Source organism: Pseudorasbora parva, chromosome 1 (genome assembly GCF_024679245.1).
Source record: "Pseudorasbora parva isolate DD20220531a chromosome 1, ASM2467924v1, whole genome shotgun sequence".
Taxonomy (NCBI): Eukaryota; Metazoa; Chordata; class Actinopteri; order Cypriniformes; family Gobionidae; genus Pseudorasbora; species Pseudorasbora parva.
In genome coordinates this window covers 48,546,465-48,568,442 of record NC_090172.1, presented here as the reverse complement: position 1 = coordinate 48,568,442, position 21,978 = coordinate 48,546,465, and the positions used below count along the sequence as shown (strand labels likewise).

Below are 21,978 nucleotides of genomic sequence, written 5' to 3'. Positions count from 1 at the left end.
TTTTTTTTTTTTTTTACTATATTGATATGATTATTGTTTGAAAAGAAAGATAAATGATTTTTGTTTGAAAAGAAAGATTAATGATTTTCTCTTCAAGCTTGAAAGACCTTGCAATACAGTGCTTTCATCCTTTTTGTAAAGTGTCCACCTTGTAGATCCTAGAGGACAAAAGCAGCAATAAAAATTCCATCCTGGTCTTCGCCCAGAGTTCAGGAAATGCCATCTGTGAAAGACGAGTAACAAACAGTAAATTCGTAAAAACAGTGATATCAGATAAATTTATTAAAATGTGTTTGACTTATTGAATGACTTATTGCTGCATGAAAATATGTACCTGACATCTCTCAGTTGAGTAATTGGGATCAGTGCAGAGCTCAATGTTGGCTTTTTCGTTCTCTTTGTTTTTCTAATTAAAAAGGTAATCAGATCAGCTCAAACACATCAATATAATACAATACAATGCACTGCACTGCCTGACCAAAAAAAAAACCAAAAAAAAAAAAACCTTTTTTTTCAAGCAGAGACACTGCTTGGATTTAAATAGACAACTGCTTAAAAACCTATGATTTTTCATTATTGCAATGATTATGTTTCTAGCATTTTATATGTTTGGCAAAAGTTCTTCTAACCCTAACTGATTGAGTGTTTAGCTTTAGTGTTTAGTTTAAACAGCCATGTAGGAACAAAGCCAAGATTCATCAGGCTCAAATTGTGAAAGAATGGTTAGGAGGGCATGAATAATCATTTTCACACATTCAGACCAGAAATTCACTGAGATGTGCTGGAGGAGACTTTACAGAGTGCTTGACTCTTGAATTCCAAAAATGTAATTGATGCACCGCTTGATGAAAATAAATGTTGTAATGTTATTTCCGTCAAGAGGTGCATCAATTTTTATTCATTGTCTTCCAAGTATTATAATATAATATTATATAATTAATATAATATTACATAATAGTTTTTACCCTACATAGAATAAGTGGTTTGGAAAATGGATGGATAACTAATAAAAAAAAAATTTGATATGTTGTAATACTCACTTTGTTTATTATCATTTTGAAGCATTTGATTTCTTTATTTTTCTTTATTGTGTCCTGGATATTCCGCTCAAGTTTGAGCATCATATTCTGGGCCTGTGAAGAGAGAGAAAATACAGATGCAATATGCTTTAAGATTTAGAATTAGCTTTTGCTGTTGATCTGAATAAATTATAATTTTCCATTATCACCTTCTTTTCACTCTCGTCTTCAGCAGGAACAATGTTGTGAGTCTTGTGGTCTTCCTCAGCAGAGGACATACACACAGATGTATGATTATCTCTACAGAGCAGCTCCAGAGATCTGTCATATTTTTGGATTATGTAAGGATTGATATTCTCCACAAGGTCAAGCATCATGACCGGCTTTATATTTAGGGCTCTCCCAGGAGGCTTTACTTCAGGCTCACGGTAAGAGCTCTGGTGCATCAGGATTTCCGACTGAGACCACAGCTGCTCATAATATCTAAGATCTGCTCTCTTGTTGAAACTTTCTTTACAGCATGGACATCTGTTATCATGACTGCTTTCCCAGCATTCCTTCAGGCAGGCCTTACAGAAGATGTGTCCACATGGTGTTTTCACAGGGTCAGTGGACGGCTCCAGACAAATGAAGCATTGAAGGTTTTCAGTCAGGACACTGTTAGAGAAAGCCATTTCTGAAAGAATAAAGAAAAAAAGAACAAAATACTTCACACACATTACAAAAACAACCTCAAATGATGTGAACCTTAATACATTTGAGCAACTTTATGTAAGGAAACATTTCTTAAATATATGAAAACAGTACAAATAAAAAGATGCTAATTTATCCGTAATTGCTCAAATAACAATATACATTATTTATGCTAAATATAAGCATCTTTGTATTACGTTTAACATATATCTTTATGAGGACAGAACAGAAGATCTCGCTATATTACTAACTCACTCAGAGGTTGGTACAGAGTCTCATCTTGGATATCTGTTTTTAAAGGTCGTGGATATTCTGTTATTGGATCCCTCTTATAACCTTTAAAAAATGGCAAAACATTTTAAGTCTTAATAAATACTTATTAACATTAAAATAGCACATATACTTTAATTACTCATCAAACAAAACATATTTAACAAAATTTCACATTATAAAAATGTATTGGAAAAAACAAATATACCTGTGTTTTTCTCAAACAGTTTCACAATCTCTCTAAGAGTTGTGTTGCATTTTAGAGCAGGACATGCGTTGAATGACTCTCTACAGTATGGGCAGGTGCAGACCTGACTGTTGTCCCAGCTCTTTTCAAGGCAGGTCTTACAGAAGTTGTGTCCACATGGTGTGGTGACTGGATCAGTGAATACATCCAGACAGATGGAACACTGGAGCTCCTCAGATAACAGACCACTGGTGCATAACTGGGCTGAAACCAGAAGAAATTGATTAATTCAGGGTTCGTACAAGGTGCTTAAAGTACTTGAATTTGACTTTTGAAATGTGAATCCTGGTAAACCAAGGCATTAAATAGTCATATTTATGAAGAGAAACTTGAAAAGTGCTTGACTTATTTAAATTCAATATATATATATATATATATTGAATTTAAATAAGTCTTAAATATATTTAAAATATATTTAAATTATATATATATATATATATATATATATATATATATATATATATATATATATATATATATATATATATTGAATTTAAATAAGTCAAGCGCTTTTCATTTATGATACATCAAATGATACATTTAGTTAAAAATATACATATACATTTTTAACTAAAACAATAGTTTTAAAAAAACCTCTAAAAACCGAGCCTTTTAACACTGCAGTCAAATAAACATTATATTCAATATATATTATTAAATACATTGTTATACAAGCTGTATTTTGGTTACCTTATATTATGTCCATATACTGTATTTGTAATTTGAGTTTAAAAAATCTTTAAATAATAAAGATTAGTGTGTTTCTTAATTTAGTCCTTGAAAACCAAAAAAGTAGTGCTTGAAAGTCCTAGAATTTCATTTTACAGTATCTGTATGAACACTGTTAATTTAAGAAAGTCTTTACTTTTAAATTGCACATCATCTCTTCTGATTTTAGTAAACATTGTGTACTATAAGTTGTGCAAATGCAATGTTGTGCACATCTATGAAACACACAAAACATAACATAAATACATACAAAACATAAAATATTTTAGCTCTAAAATATACCCCTACCTGTTGTGTTTTTCTCTAAGATTTGCAAAATTTCTCTAAGAACTGTGTTGCTCTTTAGATCAGGTCTTTTGTTGAGTGTTTCTTTACAATATGGGCATTTGTTATCCTGACTTTTGTCCCAGCATTTTTCCAGACAGGTCTTGCAAAAGTTGTGCCCACATGGAGTGGTGACTGGATCATTGAGCACATCCAGACAGACTGGACACTGGTGCTCCGCTGTCCCACTGCAGAGACCCAAAACTGGAAAAATAGAGAAATGACTTGATTGAAAAAATTATGTTTATAATCCTAACATTTATTAAAACAGTAATCAACAAAACTGTAACAAAGGCCTATTAGTAATTAATAGGATGTGCATTCAAATACTCATCATTTAATTACTTAATGATTGTAATACATGTTCACACCAGGTAGACTTACATGGAGGCAAATCAATACTTCTTCTTCTACCATATCTGCAATATCTGCACTTTGGTGCTGTTAGGTGTTCTGCCATTTCTTCAATCCCAGGTTTTGCAACAGGTAGTTAATGCAAAACATAGCCTACTTTACCACATAATGGATGTCATCACCAGGCCTTCTGGAATGAGTGAAGTTAAACCTCTTATAAGAATGACACGGCCAAATAACACAACAAGACATAAATCACTTCAAGACAAATAGATTTCAAATTAGATTTATATAGAAATAAACTAAAATAAATAAATAAACCGAATAGGCTACACTCTACAAACAGCGCTATAAATTAGCATTCACAATAAAAAACGAGTTACAGGTACCCAAAAGACAATTTCTTTCATTTTGATTTCGATAAAAACTGTTTGAATTTGCAAACATTGCCATACTGGATGTGCAACTATTCAGTAAGTTAGGCTACAGGTTTCCGAGTTTGTGAGCCTAACTCAGCCTAATAGAATGCCCAAATACTTTTCATTGTACCCAAATACTAAATACAGGTTCAGTGTGGCTACATTAAAAATTATCTGGAAGGAATTTGTACACAAAAAAAACAAAAGAAAGAAAAAAAAGAAATCAGCGCTAGGCCTTGGCGCATTGGTTTGATTTCGCACATACGCATCTGAGAAATCAAACGCAACCCTGTATTTATTGAGGTGAGTTTAATTACGCTACACACTGTTAAATCGTGACACTGTCAAGTAAAGAATCACTGCTTATATTCATCATAGGCCTACCTTCAAGTATCCGTATAAATACTTTAGCCCTCTGAATACAAACGAAAAAATGTCCTCTTGTTGGTATAATAGTTTCACTTTCTTCAAACGTTCCTTCCTGAAAAGTATTATTTCTACCCCTACTGGAGGGTCACCGCATTGACACACCTAAAAAATTTAATTAATGTTTCTTAAAAACAAAGTGTCAAACTCAAAACAACATTAAGTATAATCTGTTCTGTAGTGAGAGAAATATTCTTCTTTACTCAAATGTCCAAATAATCCAAGCATGAACTGGCACTCCTATTTCCATATAATTTGTATCCTTAGAAATTGTAATATATAGGCTAGGCCTATTTTTTATTACAGATGTAGGCCTACATTTTTTTTTTTTTTTTTGGGATGTAAATTAATTTATTAAGACTCGCGGTGTAAACGCAAGGAAACGAGAAGATCATTCATTGATAGCAGTCTTTATGGTTTCTCAGCCACACAAATGAGAATCCAGTCTCAGGAAATGGTGCAACGATTCCCACGAACACAGATGCTCACTAGCTCCACTTTGGAATAAATAAATAAAAATGATAAATTAATTAGGGGAAAAACTATTAACCAGACAGAAACCCTATCCCCACAAACTCAACCCAAAAGTGCTGTCCAGTGGTAAAAGCAGGTAATGGAGGCATAAAAAACATGAATCACGAGCTTGTAGAAAAAAATTAAAGGGGACCAAACGTTTTTTTCTTTTTGAAATAACAAAATCTTGTCTTTTAGGGTATACCTAATTATTTTTTAGGTATACCCTAAAATTTTATTACTGGATTTTTTATATACTGTTGTCTGAGGTCAACTAATGAATGATTCCGGAATGATTCTCTCGATCAGAGCGCACGTAAATGTCTTTATCAAACAAAAACAAATTACTTATTTCTCATTTACCTGCGATTTATTAGAATATTATTTTTGTAATACTTGGCCTGCCCAATCGGTGGATAAGTGCTAAACTCGCTTGCACAGACACACACACATGCATGCGTCCACAGATCAAGAAAGGAATATTATTTCACTATTTGAGATTCACCAGCCTGCAGACGTGCGTACGTTTTAGTAGCCCGTCTGGAAAACACATAGACCCGGGACTACTATTACTGTCAGATTTAATATACAAGGCACAGCATTGTGTTTTAATCTCAATATGTCTGCAAATCCAGCATCGACCTGAGACTTGTTTACAATTCCGCAGTGAAATGAAGCAAACACACATATGTCTTCACCACGTGAGCTGGAACTCCAATAAAAATAAATGGAGAATCTCACAACATTCCTAATACTAGGATCCGAAGGAGACTAATGCAGCGACTGTGTTCTTCCACAACCAGGAAAAGCACAATATCTTAATCTTCTTCGGCATGTTTTTTGCTGCTGGCTATGGGTGATCCGAAGTACGATCTGATCCTGGCTAGCTTCATGAGCCGGTGGGCGGGGCTACTGAATTAGACGGGTTTATTATTCTGTAGAGGTGGTGTTGAGCAAAACAATGCCATAAAGATGCACTCATGATCGTTTTCTGGGCCTGGTGTCTATAAAAGCTTTTCCTTGACTAACAATTACATTTTCAGCTGTGAAACTTACAGGATATTCTTACATTGTAGCTGTCGTATTCGTTTTCTTTTTCGCAATAAATCTTCTTTTACACACACTTCAAAACAACTTTTGCTTAAAATGACAGTGCTTCCATTTTGGATTATGGTGATGTGGTTTAGGTCTGCTTCAAAAACTCTTCTTCATAAACTGGATGTTATTTATCATGCTGCAATCTGCTTTGCGTTGGAGCTTCATTTAACACTCATCATTGTCATTTGTATATTTTTTATTGAATTGGTCTTCTCTTCATTCCTGTAGAGAAATTCATTGGTTTCTATTTATTTATAAAACTCTTATTGCGAAAACTCCATTATATTTTCAATCACTTCTTAATATTCGTAACACTAGTCATAATCTGCGCTCCAGCAATTTTATTAAGTTATGTATTCCTAAAGTCCGTACCGCTTTTGTCTAAAATCTAATATCTTACTTCTATTCCTGGAGAGCGACAATGAATCAGTTACATTTGAGCAGTAAAGTGCATTGCTTTAAACCTTGAATCTGGACATTTTAAACACATCTCTGAGGAAAAGTGATTAGCTGCAACAGAAATCTTTAATATAAACATGAGCTGACAGCGTTAAGAACCCCCATAAGATATTTACATTGAGTCCCAGCATTGACTGTGATCAAAACTGTCAAAAAGTGTCTTCAGAGTTTAAAAAGTAAGTGATAGTGTTTTGAGCAGGTATATGCTGCTCAAAAAGGATGTTCCCTAGTTATCTTAATACTTCTGACGTCATTGGACAGCATATCATGACAAACAATAGGGTCCTGAAATGATGCTATTATCTATTTAGTCTTGGTATTAGACAAAATATCAGATTTATAGAGATATTAATAATAATAATAATAATAATACATTTTATTTATAATGCACTTTATATTTAACAAAATCTCAAAGTGCTACATAATTAAAAACAATCAACAACAATAAATAAATAAGTAAATGAATAAAATAAAATAAATAAAACATTTACAATCTGTGGGGTCCGCAGGTGGTCAGGGAGAGCATTCCACAGACTGGGGGCTGCAGAGCAGAAGGCCCGATCTCTCATAGTACGGAGATTGGTTGTGGGAGTTTTAAGGCGATACAGCGAAACAGAGCGGAGGTTGTGAGTGGCTGTTTGTGTGGTGAGAAGTTCCTTGAGATAGGTGGGTGCCTCACCATGGATGCACTGGTGCGTAAGGAGAGAGATCTTGTACTCGATCCTGAACGACACAGGAAGCCAGTGGAGTGATTTTAGAACGGGGGGTGATATGGTCGTATTTGCGCACCCTCGTGAGGATCCTAGCAGTGCTGTTCTGAATACACTGCAGCCTCTGGAGATTTTTGCTAGTGATGCCGATAAGGAGCGCATTGCAGTAGTCCAGCCTGGAGGAGATAAAGGCGTGGACAAGCTTCTCCGCATCTGCCAGTGTTAGAATGGGACGAAGTTTGGCAATGTTTCTGAGGTGGAAGAAGGAGGTCTTACACAGGTGTTTGATGTGCGCTTCAAAAGTAAGCTGTGATTCCATTCGGACCCCCAGATTGGTGACTGAAGTGGAAAGGGGAATGACCTGATCAGAGAAAGCAATGCTGGTGATAACGGACTTCTGGACCTGAAGTGGAGTGCCGACTAGGATAGCTTCAGTTTTGGAGCTGTTTAGCTGCAGAAAGTTTTGCTTCATCCACGCCTTAATCTAATCCAGGCAAGTGATCAAAGTTGATGGTGTGAGGTCAGCAGAGGTGGATGAACTTGTCCTGAGGTAGAGTTGAGTGTCATCAGCATAGCAGTGAAAAGAAATCCCATGCCGGCTGATGAGACGGCCAAGGGGGAGCATGTAGAGTATGAACAGGGTGGGTCCGAGCACAGAGCCTTGAGGGACACCGCAGGTGACATTGTGTGACAGGGATGTAGCTTCTCCCAATGCAACATATTCAGTTCTCCCAGTGAGATAAGAAGAAAACCAGTTGTGGACCGAGTCAGAGAGACCGATGGTGGAATGTAAACGGTGAAGGAGGATATTATGATCAACTGTATCGAAAGCTGCAGTTAAGTCCAGGAGGATGAGAAGGGATAGGGAACCAGCATCTGCCGCCATCAATTGATTGTTTGTGACCCTGACCAAAGCTGTTTCTGTGCTGTGTCCGGAACGGAAACCAGACTGAAATTTCTCATATAGATTGTTATGCTCCAAATGGACCTGAAGCTGTGCAGCAACAACTTTTTCCAGCACCTTAGAGAGGTATGGGAGGTTGGAGATGGGCCTGTAGTTGTCAATAACATCTGGGTCTAAAGTGGGTTTTTTAAGAAGTGGTCTGATGATAGCAGTTTTTAGAGATGAAGGAACATGGCCAGCCTGGAGGGAATTATTAATAATCTCGGTTATAAATGGAGTTAAGACACAGAGGTTAGATTTTACCAAGGCTGTAGGAAAAGGATCCAGTGCACAGGTGGATGGTTTCATTTTTCTGATGATGTCCTCAACCTCGAGCTGTGTGATGATGGAGAAGCAGCAGAGATGTTGGAAGGAACCTGGCTGTGGATAAACAGACGGGACAGGCAGAGCGGAAGTGCTAGATAGAAGCAAGTGGATGTTGTCTACTTTGTTCCTAAAAAAGGTCATGAACTTATATTGCACCTCTCTTCTGTGGCTTCTGAAAAAGAGTGAGATTGCGGTTTGAGGATGTGATTAATAGTGGAGAAAAAGCTTCTTGGAGTTTCCAGGGTTATTGTTGATGATGCAAGAGTAGAACTGTGACTGAGCATTTCTCAAGGACCTTGCGTAGGCCTTCTGATGATCTCTATAGGCTTGCCTATGAACAGTGAGTCCTGAGAGCTTGAGACGCCTCTCAAGTACGAGCCCAACCGTGTTCATCTTCCACAGTTTGCTGGTGTACCAGGGTGCTGAGCGCGAGAAGGTGACCATTCTAGTTTTACAGGCGCGTGAAGATCTAGAAGGCTGCTCAGAGACTTGTTGTAGAAGTCAACTGATTCCGAGACTGAGGAGAGATCAGCAGAGGAGAATTGCTGAAGGTCTGTAGTTAAAGTGTCTTGGTTAATCTTTTTCAGGTTCCTGAAGCAAATTTGACGGGTATCTTTGGTAAGGGAAGAGGGGCATGGCAGCTCCATTGATGGTGTGATTTATTTGTGAATTACAGTCATGGGGTTCAATATAAACATTTAAAATCTATCTTTGTTTGAGGTGTTTATGTAATGTTAGTATTGTGATTGTGGAAGAAAAAAGCACAGCAAAAAATACTTCTTTTATTTTATTACAAATGACAATTGTTCTTTTTTTTTCTACAAATGGTTATCATTTATTAAAATCCACTTATTCTTGCTGACCGGTGAGATGATCAGTGGGGCTGCATTTTTATCTCCATTATTAAAGCCTGGGCTGAAGTAAGGATAGAGGTTCTCAGTAAAAGACTGATTAGTGAAAGAGTAGATATGAAACCTGGACTCCACATCATAAAAGGAGACGAGACCCTCCTCATAATTCACAAACACACCCACCTTCTGTGGCTTCACTTTCAGAGAGATAGAGACAGACAGACAGTCACAGGCCTTGTACTCACTTCCATTCCTCAACCATAGAGTCCAGAGTCCATTCCTTGGACTCAGAGTGATTATTCCCTTCCTGTTAACAGACTCCCTCGCCACACCTAAATCCCACTCAGTTTTCCCTTCTACTTGCACCTCAAAATAAAATTTCCCAGAGGAGAATCCCTCCTTTCCCAGGACACTAGGACATTGATCAAACCTCCATGGATTATCAGAGACAATCTGTCGTGTTTCTCCATATCCAGCTTGTTTGTCATCCTCAGACAAGAGGAGTTTTGGGTGTGCAGTTTCAGGATTCATAGTCACATTCACTGAAAGACAGATCAGAACAAATAGCAGACTTTTAACATACTTGTGTAGTACGGGATAAACAATACAACCATACGTGTATTGCATCAAATTTTTATTTTTGTTATATTTTTTCCCATTAAAACTTCCTGGAAATGTTTTACACTGTGTTCATCATTTATATTTGCAACTTTTCAAGTGCCCTTTATGTATAGATTGTATAGTTTTACACTTGTCTCATGCTTTCAATCTCAAAATATGAATATCCTTTATTATACATTTAAAACTATGATAATATAAATAAGAAGTATAATAATGAAGCATATTACTATTGCTGTGTGAAAATTATTTCTATTTTTTCATTTGAGAAGATCTTTAAATTATTGATAAAATAAAAGATACGACAAATATCACTTGTGAGCAGATGCCATGGGTGTAATTTCTAATCAATTTGTTAAACGATGTAAAAAGTGTGAAAGTATTATTTAACTGTATGTATTTATGAATCACAAAATGCTATGAAATTAGCCATGTGATGGAAAGACACTGTGGTATTTTTTTTTTTTTTTTTTAGAAAAATATATAATTCTTTTGTGATCTATGTACAGTATAATATTAAAAATAAATTATGTCTAAAGACAGTACCCAAAGTACCTAAAGTTAAAGAACCCTCCATACATCTACATAAATGTATGTTTAAATGTAGGGAAATGGCACATATGACTTTTGAATATACCTGTAAACTTCTCAATCCTCCTTAGCTCTGTGGAAACAATTTATACATTAATTATTATATTCCCTAAAGAATGTAAATCATTTGTAGAACAGTACCAGTCTTAGCTTTTAAGCATAATTTAAGCTAAATAAAAAAGCTGTTTTCTTACTAATCATAACAGCAAGAAGCTCACCAGTTCCTGTAATCTTCACCATCGCACCATTGAGAAACTCTTGATGTTTTGTTAGAGCTTTCCTCAGAGCGTCCTCCCTCAGATTAAGGTCAGTACTGATCTCAGTCCAGATCTTGGTGTCTAACGGGCTGCACAAGGATGGATAAATCTACAACAGGAGAGAAGGGAAATCAGTCAGCATGTTGAGTGTTGAGCTGTGATGTGAGCAGAGAGACAAACACTGACCTGGAGGAGGTGCAGGTGATCCTCGGTGTGTGAGAGCAGCTCCAGCTCAGCGTCTCTCCTCTTCAGCTCAGCGATCTCCTGCTCCAGCTCTTTAATGAGATCTTCAGCCTGCTTCTCTGCTGCTTTCTGCTTCTGCTCCATCACCTCCAGCAGCTCAGACTGACAGCTCTCAATGGAGCGGATCAGATCTGTGAACAGCTCAACACAGTCTGCCTTCTCTTTTTCTGAGCTAAGCTAAATAAAGCATAATGCACAGTCAGTCTTATGACATAGATACCATACCAAGCAAATAATTATATTAAATATATACCAAGCAAATAATTATGTGGAACTGACAATAAATACTGATTTTAATGTAATGGTATTGTTTTGCTTTCATAGTACATTTTTATAACATTATTACTAAAGAAGTTCTCACAGGTAATTTTTGTTGCAATTAATAAATGAGATGCAAGATGGTGTCAGTTTGTGTTAGTTTAAAACATGAGATCTAGTCCGCAGTGTGATACAAAACACATTAGCGCCGGTTGAAGCAGAGATGCTCTTAATATTCTGTGGCTTTACTATTGGGAAAAGCATATCTGTACAACAGACAGGCTACATCCGAAAGCTTAGGCAGCTGACTTCAGATTTCAGCCTTAAAAGAATAGTTCACCCCAAAAAGAAAATTTGCTGGTGGGAGAAGAAAAAAAAAAGAAACACTAAGCTAAACACTTAGGATACAAGATAACTCTGCTTGTCCCTACCTTTTAAACAAATGTAACCTTTTAAACTGAGTTTGATTCAGGATGTGAAAAGCAGCATATAGTTTAATTGAACATACAAAAAAGATTTGCATTGCAAACAAATTAAGTTTGAAAGTTTTATTTATTTATGGAATTTTTTCTTACACAAATGCTTCAGAAGACCTTTATTAACCCCCCGAGCCGTGTGGGTCACTTTTATAATGAATAGATGCACTTTTATGGACTTTAAAACAAAATGCCATTCAGTGCCATCATAAAGTTTGGAAGAGCCAAAACATTTTTTATGTATAATTCTGATTGTATTAATCTCTTTAAATCACTGCTTGTGAATAAATTAGAAGAGTGGCCAAGTAGGGTGTTTCGTACTCTGAATTTCACCCGTATAAGGGCACACACACACAGCAGTAAGTATTGAACTCACACACCATAAACACACACCCAGATCTCTGGGCAGGTTTTTTAATTATTTTTTTAAGGATATTGTGGGTAATGAGAGCGTAAGAGAGCACTGTTGAGTCACTTCCCCCACCTACATTTCCTGCTGATACTGAGACTGAAACATAGGGGGAAACGATTTTGACAGAAGATTTCAGTTACCTGGATGAGCTGAATGATATACAGAACTGCAATGGATGAGGGGGAAATATCTGACCACTTACTGATGCAACCGATCAGTCCGAATACAGATTCTGAGAACCATTGCGCATTAACACCAGCTCAAATAGTTAGCAACACCAAGGTCATGGGTTTGATTCCCAGAAAATGCATGAACTAATAAAATGTTTACCTTGAATGCAATGTAAAAGTAAATAATTAAATAGATTGATCAATGTTGCATGTAAAACTTTTTAAGATCACACAACAAGACTTACCTTGCTGATCTGTACAGAGTGTTTGATTTCTTCAATTTTCTTCATTCTGCTCTGAATCATCAAATGAACCTCAGCCTGCTTTCTCCCAAACTGAGACTGTGGACAGAAATGAAGCATTCTTTAAGGCGAAGTTACTGAAGTACAAAAAAATAGATTAAGCGTCTCTCACCTTCCGTTCTTCACTCTCCTTCTCTACAGGAACAGTGTTGTGGGTTCTGTGGTCTTTTATGGTACACGACAGGCACAGGCACATCTGATCATCTCTGCAGAACAGCTCCAGGGGTCTCTCATGCTTTGAGCATATATAATCCTCCAGACTCTCCACAGGGTTGATAAGTTTGTGCTTTTTCAGTTTTGCTAGAGTGTTATGAGGCTCTAGATGTGTTTTACAGAAAGATCCTTCACAATGCAGGCAAGACTTCAAAGCACCTCTCTTTATTTTTGTGCAGGCATCGCATGGTATTACTCCGGGTTGGACAGGACTTTCTACCCTTTTCAGTTGTTCAATGAGATCTCTGAACTCTCTATTGATGCCAAGATCTGGTCTCAAGTGAAAGTTCTTCTTGCAAAGGGGGCACTGAGTCCCCATACTGCTGTTCCAGTGTTGACTAATACATTCCATGCAGAAGTTGTGTCCACACGGAATGGTGGCTGGGTCAGTGAAGAAATCCTGACATATTGAACACAGGCACAGTTCTGCAGCCTGGGAACTGCTGGAAGAAGCCATCGCTGGTGGGAGAGAAAAAGAAAAGAAATACACACTTAGGATACAAGATAACTCTGCTTGTCCCTCCCTTTTAAACAAATGTAACCTGTCGAACCGGTTTTGATTCAGGATGTGAACTGCAGCATAGTTTAATTAAAAATACAATAAAGATTTGCATTACAAACAAATTAAGTGCGGATATGTTTTTTGAATTTTCACAATTATTCATTCATTAAAATAAATCAAAATACAAATGTAAAGGTGCATTGCATCAATGAAAAAGCACTAAGAATTCATTTCACTAACAAATCAGAAGATTTCCTCACCTCTAGTTCGGTGTGTCTTCAGTGCAGCTGTGGTTTACTGAAACCGGAAGGAGTGTACAATGCCACCTGCTCCTTCTTATACGTCACATTCTTTATTCTGTTGTATTGTGCAGTAACATACTAGCATTTTAAGACTGACTGATGATCTCAGTATGATGCACACTGTGAGAAGAAATCACAGGGAACTCTTTGAAATAATCTGCATCTAATATGTTCTGCATGAACCACTCCTTAAAGACTTTAAATGCAATATAAGAAGGGCGTCAGCATGTTTACTTTCAGCTTGACAAAAGAGATTAAGGGCTTTACAGACACTAACAATTATCTGCATTCAAAATGTTAACAAATATTTTCTTATGCTTAATATATCAAACATTATGTACCTACAAAGCAAAGAACACACGTCACAAGTCATGATTATTTAATTGATTTATTTTCACAGTACAATACAGGAATGTTAACCCCTGAACCTGTAATTATTTTAAGTGAAATATATGGGGGGAAATTAACGAAACCGTCAACTTATCAGCCATCTGACGCTAGTTAAATGGGGAAATGGGTTTAATTTATTTGACATTCATTCATATCTGCACAAGCAGCAACTTTAGTTACAATCAATGAGAAAACTAATTGTAATGGAATGTCAATAGTATAAACAGTATAATAACAAAAAGATAAAAATTAAATTATTAAGTTTAATAAATGTTAAAGGGTTAGTTCACCCCAAAATGAAATTGATGTCATTACGACTCACCCTAATGTCGTTCCACACCCGTAAGACCTCTGTTCATCTTCTGAACACAGTTTAAGATATTTTATATTTATTCTGACAGCGTATCTAAAGTGTAGGCAAAATACATTTTGTATTTTCGATGCTTCAAGAGATTCTAATTAACCAACTGATGTCACATATGGACTACTTTGATGATGTTTTTAATCCCTTTCTGGACATGGACAATATAGTGTGCATACACTTAGATACACCCTCGGACTAAATATAAAATATCTTATTAGGGTATATAAATATAAATATCAACATTAGGGTGAGTCATTAATGACATCAATTTCATTTTTGGTTGAACTAACCCTTTAAGTAGAACATGATTTGAGTATGCAGTATGTCTACTGATCCAACCAGGTTCAAATGCATAAAATAATGCCAATATTATGACAAGAAGTGATTAAGACTTCAAAAGTTTGTGTAATACTACTGCAACACAAACAAACACAGGAGAAACTTGTTAAAAGGGTAAAAAATACCCTGGCTTTGGTCTTGAAATATATGCTATATAATAGAATGGTAGTAAAAATGGATGTCTTTAGCATGTTGTATAACAGACCACTAATACTGTAATGATCTGCTAAAAGATTTGTGTTGGCCCATGGAGAATAGAATATCAAAACAGAAAATACCAGAAATATAACACAATATGCATAGACAGTTTAAAATTAAAAAGTTTGAATTATTCGGATGAAATATAAGACTCTAATAGAGTGTCTAGTCTAAGTGTGTTTAGAAATGTAATTAAAAATGAACACAAGATTTAAGGTTATGACCTAAAACATAAACTGCACAAAAAAATACACAAAAAAAAATGCTGGGTAGTTTCAATCCATCGAAAATATGGATTAGAGCAACACAGCATTTTTAGAGTGTACACTATCATTACAGTCCTCTTGAAAACTTGAAAAATTCTAAACTTCTAATTCCAAAATTAGAAATTTCCAAAGACTAATTAATCAATAAAAGAAAGGCCATGCAGTGGCCGATACAGCATCTGGTGGATTCAAAAGCTTACGTATGAACCCAAAAATACACATTATATTAACGCTAAATGATGAATGTGTGAACATGCATATGTGTGCATGACTGCGGAGAGAATAGAATGACCTCTGCATGGATTTGGCATACTTTGGCCCAATGTGGACCTAGTTAGACCTTAGAACTGGCTTAATTATCATTACCAAACACTGTGTTAAGTTGTTGGGTCACCCTAATGAAGGTGGTACGACGACTCAGCTCTTTTAGCTTAGCGGCACCCACGTATGTACAGGTGGAACGAACTCCCCCCAGCACATCTTTCACCGTCGCCTCCACAGGCCCTTTGTAAAGCACTTCAACCGTTTTACCCTCCGATGCCCTGAAAGCACAATAACGATCAATATTGATCAACTCATTTGTGTTGTGTCTAGATAATATAATCAACAAGCTCCAGCTTGTGCTTACCTATACTCTGCTACTCCTCCTGCATGCCTCTTCATGGCTGTGTCTGAACTCATGCCGTAGAACAGTTTGTACTTTGTACCATTTTTCTCTATGATTTCGCCCCCACTCTCAGAATGACCAGCAAGCATTCCTCCCAGCATCACAAAGTCAGCCCCCGCCCCTGTCACACAGTTTAGCCAATCAAACAGTGACACTAATATTGAACGTGACACTGATATTGACTGAAAGACAAATAGCTTCCTATGTGAGTTAAGTCAATACCATTGCTTATACACAATTAAATTAGTTAATTTTGCATGAGGTACAGTGGTTACATAATAGAAGAACTTTGCAACATTTATACTATTATATTTTTTTGTTTAATATTGTGAAGTTGCTTTGAAACATGTGATTATGATGTGATTATGCCGCTTATACCATGATTACTAGCCAGAATGGATAAGTTAAAGTCGTCATTAATGTCTGCAGTGCAAAATTGAATTTAACAGATTAAAAATAGCCTTTGTTAGTTTTATCTATGGGTTATTCATAGAATTCTGAAGTGAAATAAATTACATTAAAGTCGAGGTAGAGATTGTGTCTGTGAATTACTTGCATCTCTATATAGTGTGAGCTCTATCAATATGACTCTATAAAGCTGTGAGTTTAATGACAAAAATATATATAAAATATAATGTTACTTTTTATATATTTTTTTAAATATAAAATACAGTGTCGCATCCAGAAGCACAATTATTTTATCTATAAAATTCGAGTGCAGCAGCTCAAAACAAGTATCTGTGTTTCTGAATGTTTCATTGTGTACACAATTTGATGGATGAGGGGTGTTCCACTACTCTTGGCAATATAGTGTACATATTTAGACACAAGTCAAATGTCCAGATATCAGATATGTATCCCATTTAAAACCACATTTGTGGCTCAGAACAGATACACACAACAAAATCTGATACATTTTTGTCTCGTATGCAACAATATCCGCTCTATGTTGAAAGCGAGTAAAGACATCAGATCAGAACGCATCCCAAGACTCACCAAATGCCTTGGAGACGTCACCTGGGCAGGTACATCCCCCATCCTACAGAAAGATGAAAAACAGATGAGCCCCACAAATACATAATCAAAGATTATTTTTAACCAATGAATGCAAATAGCATGGTAGCACTGTAACTTCATTTCTATTGAAAAATGTTTGCTCTCAAAGAGTCTCACAGATATGATGTGTCCACCCAGGCCGTGTGCAGCGTCAGCGCACTCAATGACTGCACTCAGCTGAGGATAACCCACGCCGGTCTTCTTACGAGTGGTGCACACAGAACCTACACACATGACAATATGTGTGAAAATGGTGCAAATGTGAATTTGAAAACCATGGGAAACTTTGCAGATAAATGACTGATGATGTCACCTGGTCCAATGCCCACTTTGATGATGTCAGCACCTGCAAGAATCAGCTCTTCAACCATCTCTCCTGTGACCACATTGCCAGCCTAAAAACCACAAATAGATTTCAAAACATTAAGATGATTGCTAATGAGATAATGTAAACAAAATGTTTATCTGTTGACGTTGACAGGTAACCGACCATGATAGTGTGTGTAGGGAACATCTGCCTCACGTCTTTCACAAAGTTGACAAAGTGTTCAGAGTAGCCATTGGCTACATCCACACAAATGTACTGAATTTTAGGTACAGCAGCCATAATGGCCCCCAACTTCTCAAAATCCCCCTCACTTGTCCCCGTGCTGACGGCTACACTCTGGAGGAAGAAAGAAAGAGGAAGTGTGTCTGAGCCTGATCATCTAAATATCAACAATCTAGAGGACCATAGACTTATTTATGAAATCTAGCAAAGATGCTGCTCACTTGTATGCATTCTGGGTGCTTGGCTGCAAACTCCTTCCAGTCATCCACACAGTAATGCTTATGGATAGCTGTAAAGAGAGTAAACTACAAACACATACACACACACTATGAAAGAAGTCAAAGTACCAAGTCAGAACTAAATTCTAGCTATTAAAACTTTAAAAAGTATTTTTTATCCTTTTAGAAAATCAATTATACATTTGTTTTTCCTGCAATTTTTAATTAAAGAAATTATAGATATATGCTCATCTAAGCAAAACTGAGTGGAGGTGCAGGATACATGTTCACATTATTGCTCTATTTTGACCACTCGATTCCACATCAAGTAATGCTGACATAAAATATAGACCAATAATACTGAGTTTGTGAACATTTTTCTGTTCTTTAACTTTATGAAAGTATTTGTTTAGGCTGTTCAGCTGTATGATAACAGTTCAGTCATACTTGATGTAAAGCTAATGCCATTTCAAACGTCCCCACGGTGTCCATGTTGGCGGCGACGATGGGAATCCCACGGTAACTGCCCTTCGAGTTTCTGAAAGTAAAACTGCGCATGAGATCCACCTGAAACAGGGAAGAGTCAGAAGAGAATGTGAAAAAAGTAATGAGAGAGAACCCCAAATGTAGTTGAAATTTCACTGCAGGTGTGATTGCAATGAAACTAATCTATCACATATACAATGCAAATTAAATTGTCTCAATAATGCCTAACCTCACTACGAGATTTGAGAGTGCTTCTTTTAGGTCGAAGCAGCACATCCTTGAAGTCAAGCTTGATATCATTTTCAATACGTGGCATGGCTTCTGAAGAGGATGGCCTTGAGACTGTATCTTACTGTCTGTAAAACACAAGACAAGAGAAACATTCACAGTTCAGTTATGGAAGCTGAAGGGGTTGGGGGGGGGGGGCAGATACAGTGTGAGATTTTGTTTTAAATACAATTTTTTTTACTCTAAATCTTTGTGTAACCTCTTTCTAATAGCAAATAGTTATGACATTTCACACAGAAGAGTTATCTAGTGCATCATAAAATAATCTAATAAAATGACCCATCATCACATCTGGTTATGTGTTCTGCACATGTCTTAGCTGTCAGACAACCTCCTAGGCCATAAGAGCATAACATAAAATTTTCTGTCACGTTGACAATAAATGTTTTTGCTGTTCATTACAAACAAATGTAAATGCGCCCTAATTCATATACTTTATTTACCAAATAAAATTGTATTTTACCTATAACTGCAGACGCGCACCTCGTTAGGATGTATGAGAGAATGATACCGGTTTCCGGGGTTGGAGGCGGTAATTTTAGGAGGGCGGATGTTAACGGCTGTCAACGCGTGTAGTCTCTGTGCTGACGGCTCCCGCGTGAATTCAAGTCCAAGCGTTCCGCGAAAAACTACAAAGAACTTTGCTCCGCAGCTTACTGTCACAAAAAATTGTCGCAAATGTTTTCTTTCCGGGTACGCAGTTTGGATTAAGTGAAAAATTGTTATTTAGTGTTAGCTCAATAAGCTTTACGCTTTTAAATAATAAAATCTAAAACAACTTGTTCATTTTTATAAATTCTATATAGTTGTCTGGCACCGCCGTCATTATCCCCATAGAGCCGCGGAACCTTTGCTACATAGACTAGAATGGTAGGAATTATTTTTTAGTGACACAGGAACTACGGACAGAAGTACACTGTAGTACGGTGGAGAAATTGTGGGAATAACTGAAATCTGAACCTTATCCACCGTCAGTTAATTATATTTGCACCCAGTTTTTTCTGCATGTATTTATAGAACAGCAGAAGCCACAATGCTAATTAAAGTCAAGGTAAGAAACGAAAGAAGAATAACGAATTTCATTCAGCACACTCCGTGTCCAGTTCGCCAGTAAGGCATTGCGAATCAGACAAGATCTTATAAGAAATCTTATGTCTAAATAAATAACTTATCGTATGCATTGTTTTTAAAGACGCTCACTGGCAAAGAAATCGAGATTGACATCGAGCCCACAGACAAGGTAAAATATAAAATACTTAATGATTTACAGCAAATATTAAAAGATTAACGCTTAACTGTGTTTACCCACATTTATAATTTATACTGTTGACAATAAAGATCATTTGATTTGATGTCTGTCCTATTCAGGTGGAGAGAATAAAAGAGAGAGTAGAGGAGAAAGAGGGAATCCCACCCCAGCAACAGAGACTCATCTACAGTGGAAAACAGATGTAAGGCATTTTACTCACGCGCTCATCCTGCTCCGGTACATTTCTGTATCTTTACTCCTAACCCTCCGTCTTTTCCACCTCAGGAATGATGAGAAAACGGCAGCTGATTACAAGATCCAGGGTGGCTCGGTGCTGCATCTGGTTCTTGCACTAAGAGGTGGCCAGCATCCCAGCAGGCGCCTTCTAACTATGTAACCGCCAGTCCTGCCTTGACCACCTTAGATATCCAATGTACTCGCACATGTCCCTAGAAACCATTTGAACCATCTGTATTGACGAGTGGTAGCCACTATAATCTTTGTTTGTTGGAACATTCATCAGCTTCCTCCTGTTAATGCCACTCCCACTTAATTTGTTTAGAGCATGATTGTGCTCTTGTTAAGTTTACAAGAAGTGTTAGAAATCAAGGTAAAACTGATGTATCAGTTTGTCATTAAAAATTGATGCAACCATTTAAGCATTTTCTAAGAATGTTTATTTTTTTAATCATTCAAAGGTTTTAGTTATTCCTCAATCACTTTCGCTCAATTCTCGACTTAGATTTTTTTTTCATATCTTCAGATGTGAAACATTTCTTAATAATTTAAGCAAATTGCATAAGTGCAAAAAGTATGTACAATGTTGTACTATTTGCAAAATAACTGCACGTGGCTTTGTGATTCTCAGTGAAATTGTCACACTCCTCACAACTAATTAACAAGTTTCTTGTGAACCAGAAAATGAGGTACATTTATATTGCATACATATCTATGACATGGAATGTTTTCTACATGAACCAATTTGCTGCAAAAATTAATGTTCCTTTATGCATGCAAATGGGCATAGTATTTTTCTGTGTACTACAGTATTGTCTTTTCCTTGATGTTGAAATTTATGTAAAAATAAGTGCAGTCTGACGCACAATAACGGTCATCTAGACGACAGTGGCAGTCAGTGTAAACAAAAATTGTTTTTATTTAAGAAATGTTTCCATTGTTGACTGCCAAAAAACAACAACATTTAAACATTTTGACCAGTGTATGTAAAATTAATTTGGTGGGATTCCTTCACGTGCTATCAGTTATCATAAATACTAGTTTATATGAATGGACATGAACACCCTATCAAGTTAATATTTGAATGTTTTGAGGGTGTACGAAATTTCAATATTTCCCACTTCTGAAGTCATGAATACAAGCCTTTTACATTCAATTTTTCACTTAAAAGGATAGTTTACCCAAAAATGAAAATTATCCCATAATTGACTCACCCTCAACCTCCCTCAAAATAATACGACATTCTTATTTAAGACGAATACAATCAGTTATATTAAAAATGCCCTGGCTAATCCATGCTTTATAATGGCAAGTGAATGACAGCCCAACATTTGAAGCCCATCAGTTTGCCCAAGAAGGCCTTTATTAACCCCCCGGAGCTGTGTGGATTACTTTTTTATGATGGATGGATATACTTTTATGGGCTGCCTACCATTCACTGCCATAATAATGCTTGGAAGAGCCAGGACATCTTTTAATATTACCCCGATTGTATTTGTCTGTAAGAAGAATGTCAAATACACGTAAGTGGTGCCATGGGGTAATTTTCATTTTTAGATGAACTGTCCCTTTAAGAGGGAAACTGAGTAGAAACAAACACCTTTTAAATTGTCAAACAGATTTGACAGCGGTGAAACTGTATACAAGTTGACCGTAATCTGGCTTATTGCCTATAGGTGGCAGTGCTGCACAGTTTCTTTAGCCGAGAAAAGCACGTCTTCTTTTGGTTCAGCATATAGATTTATTTATCGTTTAATACACACTGTTCAAACAAATACAAAAACTATAGTAAACAAGACGACTCTGGTACAAACCGTTCACCCCCAGTTATGTGTAAGTTGCAATTTGAGCGTAATGATTTTTTTTATCATTTTATACTGTACATATCTTAATATCATCTATAAAAGTAATTCTCTTATTGATGTATATGTGACAAAGACATTC

General features: G+C 36.5%; 4 protein-coding genes across 5 annotated transcripts; 1 reads left to right on the top strand and 3 right to left on the bottom strand.

Moving 5' to 3' along the window:
• Positions 1–2: 2 nt before the first annotated feature.
• Positions 3–4,544, bottom strand: zgc:153151 (uncharacterized protein LOC751646 homolog). 2 transcript variants are annotated; one of them, XM_067451727.1, is made up of 9 exons: positions 4,440–4,544; positions 3,667–3,826; positions 3,247–3,486; positions 2,191–2,433; positions 1,968–2,048; positions 1,229–1,695; positions 1,041–1,133; positions 335–406; positions 3–223 (listed from the first exon to the last, which is right to left on the bottom strand). In XM_067451727.1, exons 2-9 carry the CDS (start codon positions 3,740–3,742, stop codon positions 125–127), a joined length of 1,371 nt encoding a protein of 456 aa, XP_067307828.1. In that variant the 5' UTR covers positions 3,743–3,826; positions 4,440–4,544; the 3' UTR covers positions 3–124. The 2 variants fall into 2 exon arrangements, with proteins under 2 accessions (XP_067307828.1, XP_067307834.1); XM_067451733.1 differs by lacking the exon at positions 3,247–3,486.
• A 4,772-nt stretch (positions 4,545–9,316) lies between these two features.
• Positions 9,317–13,841, bottom strand: si:ch211-216p19.6 (E3 ubiquitin-protein ligase TRIM39). Its single transcript, XM_067451708.1, has 7 exons — positions 13,685–13,841; positions 12,822–13,381; positions 12,653–12,748; positions 11,035–11,268; positions 10,810–10,957; positions 10,638–10,664; positions 9,317–9,924 (listed from the first exon to the last, which is right to left on the bottom strand). The coding sequence occupies exons 2-7, from the start codon at positions 13,377–13,379 to the stop codon at positions 9,350–9,352; spliced, it is 1,638 nt and encodes a 545-aa protein (XP_067307809.1). The 5' UTR covers positions 13,380–13,381; positions 13,685–13,841; the 3' UTR covers positions 9,317–9,349.
• Positions 13,842–14,098: 257 nt separating this feature from the next.
• gmpr2 (guanosine monophosphate reductase 2) lies at positions 14,099–19,140 on the bottom strand. Its single transcript, XM_067444074.1, has 10 exons — positions 19,012–19,140; positions 18,490–18,616; positions 18,222–18,341; positions 17,778–17,861; positions 17,497–17,670; positions 17,320–17,401; positions 17,124–17,230; positions 16,947–16,989; positions 15,912–16,071; positions 14,099–15,825 (listed from the first exon to the last, which is right to left on the bottom strand). Exons 2-10 carry the CDS (start codon positions 18,574–18,576, stop codon positions 15,636–15,638), a joined length of 1,047 nt encoding a protein of 348 aa, XP_067300175.1. The 5' UTR covers positions 18,577–18,616; positions 19,012–19,140; the 3' UTR covers positions 14,099–15,635.
• A 281-nt stretch (positions 19,141–19,421) lies between these two features.
• On the top strand, positions 19,422–20,456 carry nedd8 (NEDD8 ubiquitin like modifier). Its single transcript, XM_067444089.1, has 4 exons — positions 19,422–19,599; positions 19,741–19,788; positions 19,917–19,999; positions 20,083–20,456. Exons 1-4 carry the CDS (start codon positions 19,582–19,584, stop codon positions 20,192–20,194), a joined length of 261 nt encoding a protein of 86 aa, XP_067300190.1. The 5' UTR covers positions 19,422–19,581; the 3' UTR covers positions 20,195–20,456.
• The last annotated feature ends 1,522 nt before the right edge of the window (positions 20,457–21,978 follow it).

Coding starts and splice junctions, on each gene's coding strand:
- zgc:153151 (XM_067451727.1), bottom strand. CDS start 3,742: ATGGCAGAACACCTAACAGCACCAAAGTGCAGATATTGCAGATATGGT. Junction 2,049..2,190: donor ACTGTTTGAGAAAAACACAG/GTATATTTGTTT, acceptor CATTTTTTAAAG/GTTATAAGAGGGATCCAATA. Junction 224..334: donor ACTCAACTGAGAGATGTCAG/GTACATATTTTC, acceptor CGTCTTTCACAG/ATGGCATTTCCTGAACTCTG.
- si:ch211-216p19.6 (XM_067451708.1), bottom strand. CDS start 13,379: ATGGCTTCTTCCAGCAGTTCCCAGGCTGCAGAACTGTGCCTGTGTTCA. Junction 12,749..12,821: donor AGGAGAGTGAAGAACGGAAG/GTGAGAGACGCT, acceptor TTCTGTCCACAG/TCTCAGTTTGGGAGAAAGCA. Junction 10,665..10,809: donor GGTGAAGATTACAGGAACTG/GTGAGCTTCTTG, acceptor TTGTTTCCACAG/AGCTAAGGAGGATTGAGAAG.
- gmpr2 (XM_067444074.1), bottom strand. CDS start 18,576: ATGCCACGTATTGAAAATGATATCAAGCTTGACTTCAAGGATGTGCTG. Junction 17,671..17,777: donor AGCACCCAGAATGCATACAA/GTGAGCAGCATC, acceptor TTCTTCCTCCAG/AGTGTAGCCGTCAGCACGGG. Junction 16,072..16,946: donor TGACGTCTCCAAGGCATTTG/GTGAGTCTTGGG, acceptor ACTGTGTGACAG/GGGCGGGGGCTGACTTTGTG.
- nedd8 (XM_067444089.1), top strand. Junction 19,789..19,916: donor ACATCGAGCCCACAGACAAG/GTAAAATATAAA, acceptor TGTCCTATTCAG/GTGGAGAGAATAAAAGAGAG. Junction 20,000..20,082: donor ATCTACAGTGGAAAACAGAT/GTAAGGCATTTT, acceptor TTTCCACCTCAG/GAATGATGAGAAAACGGCAG.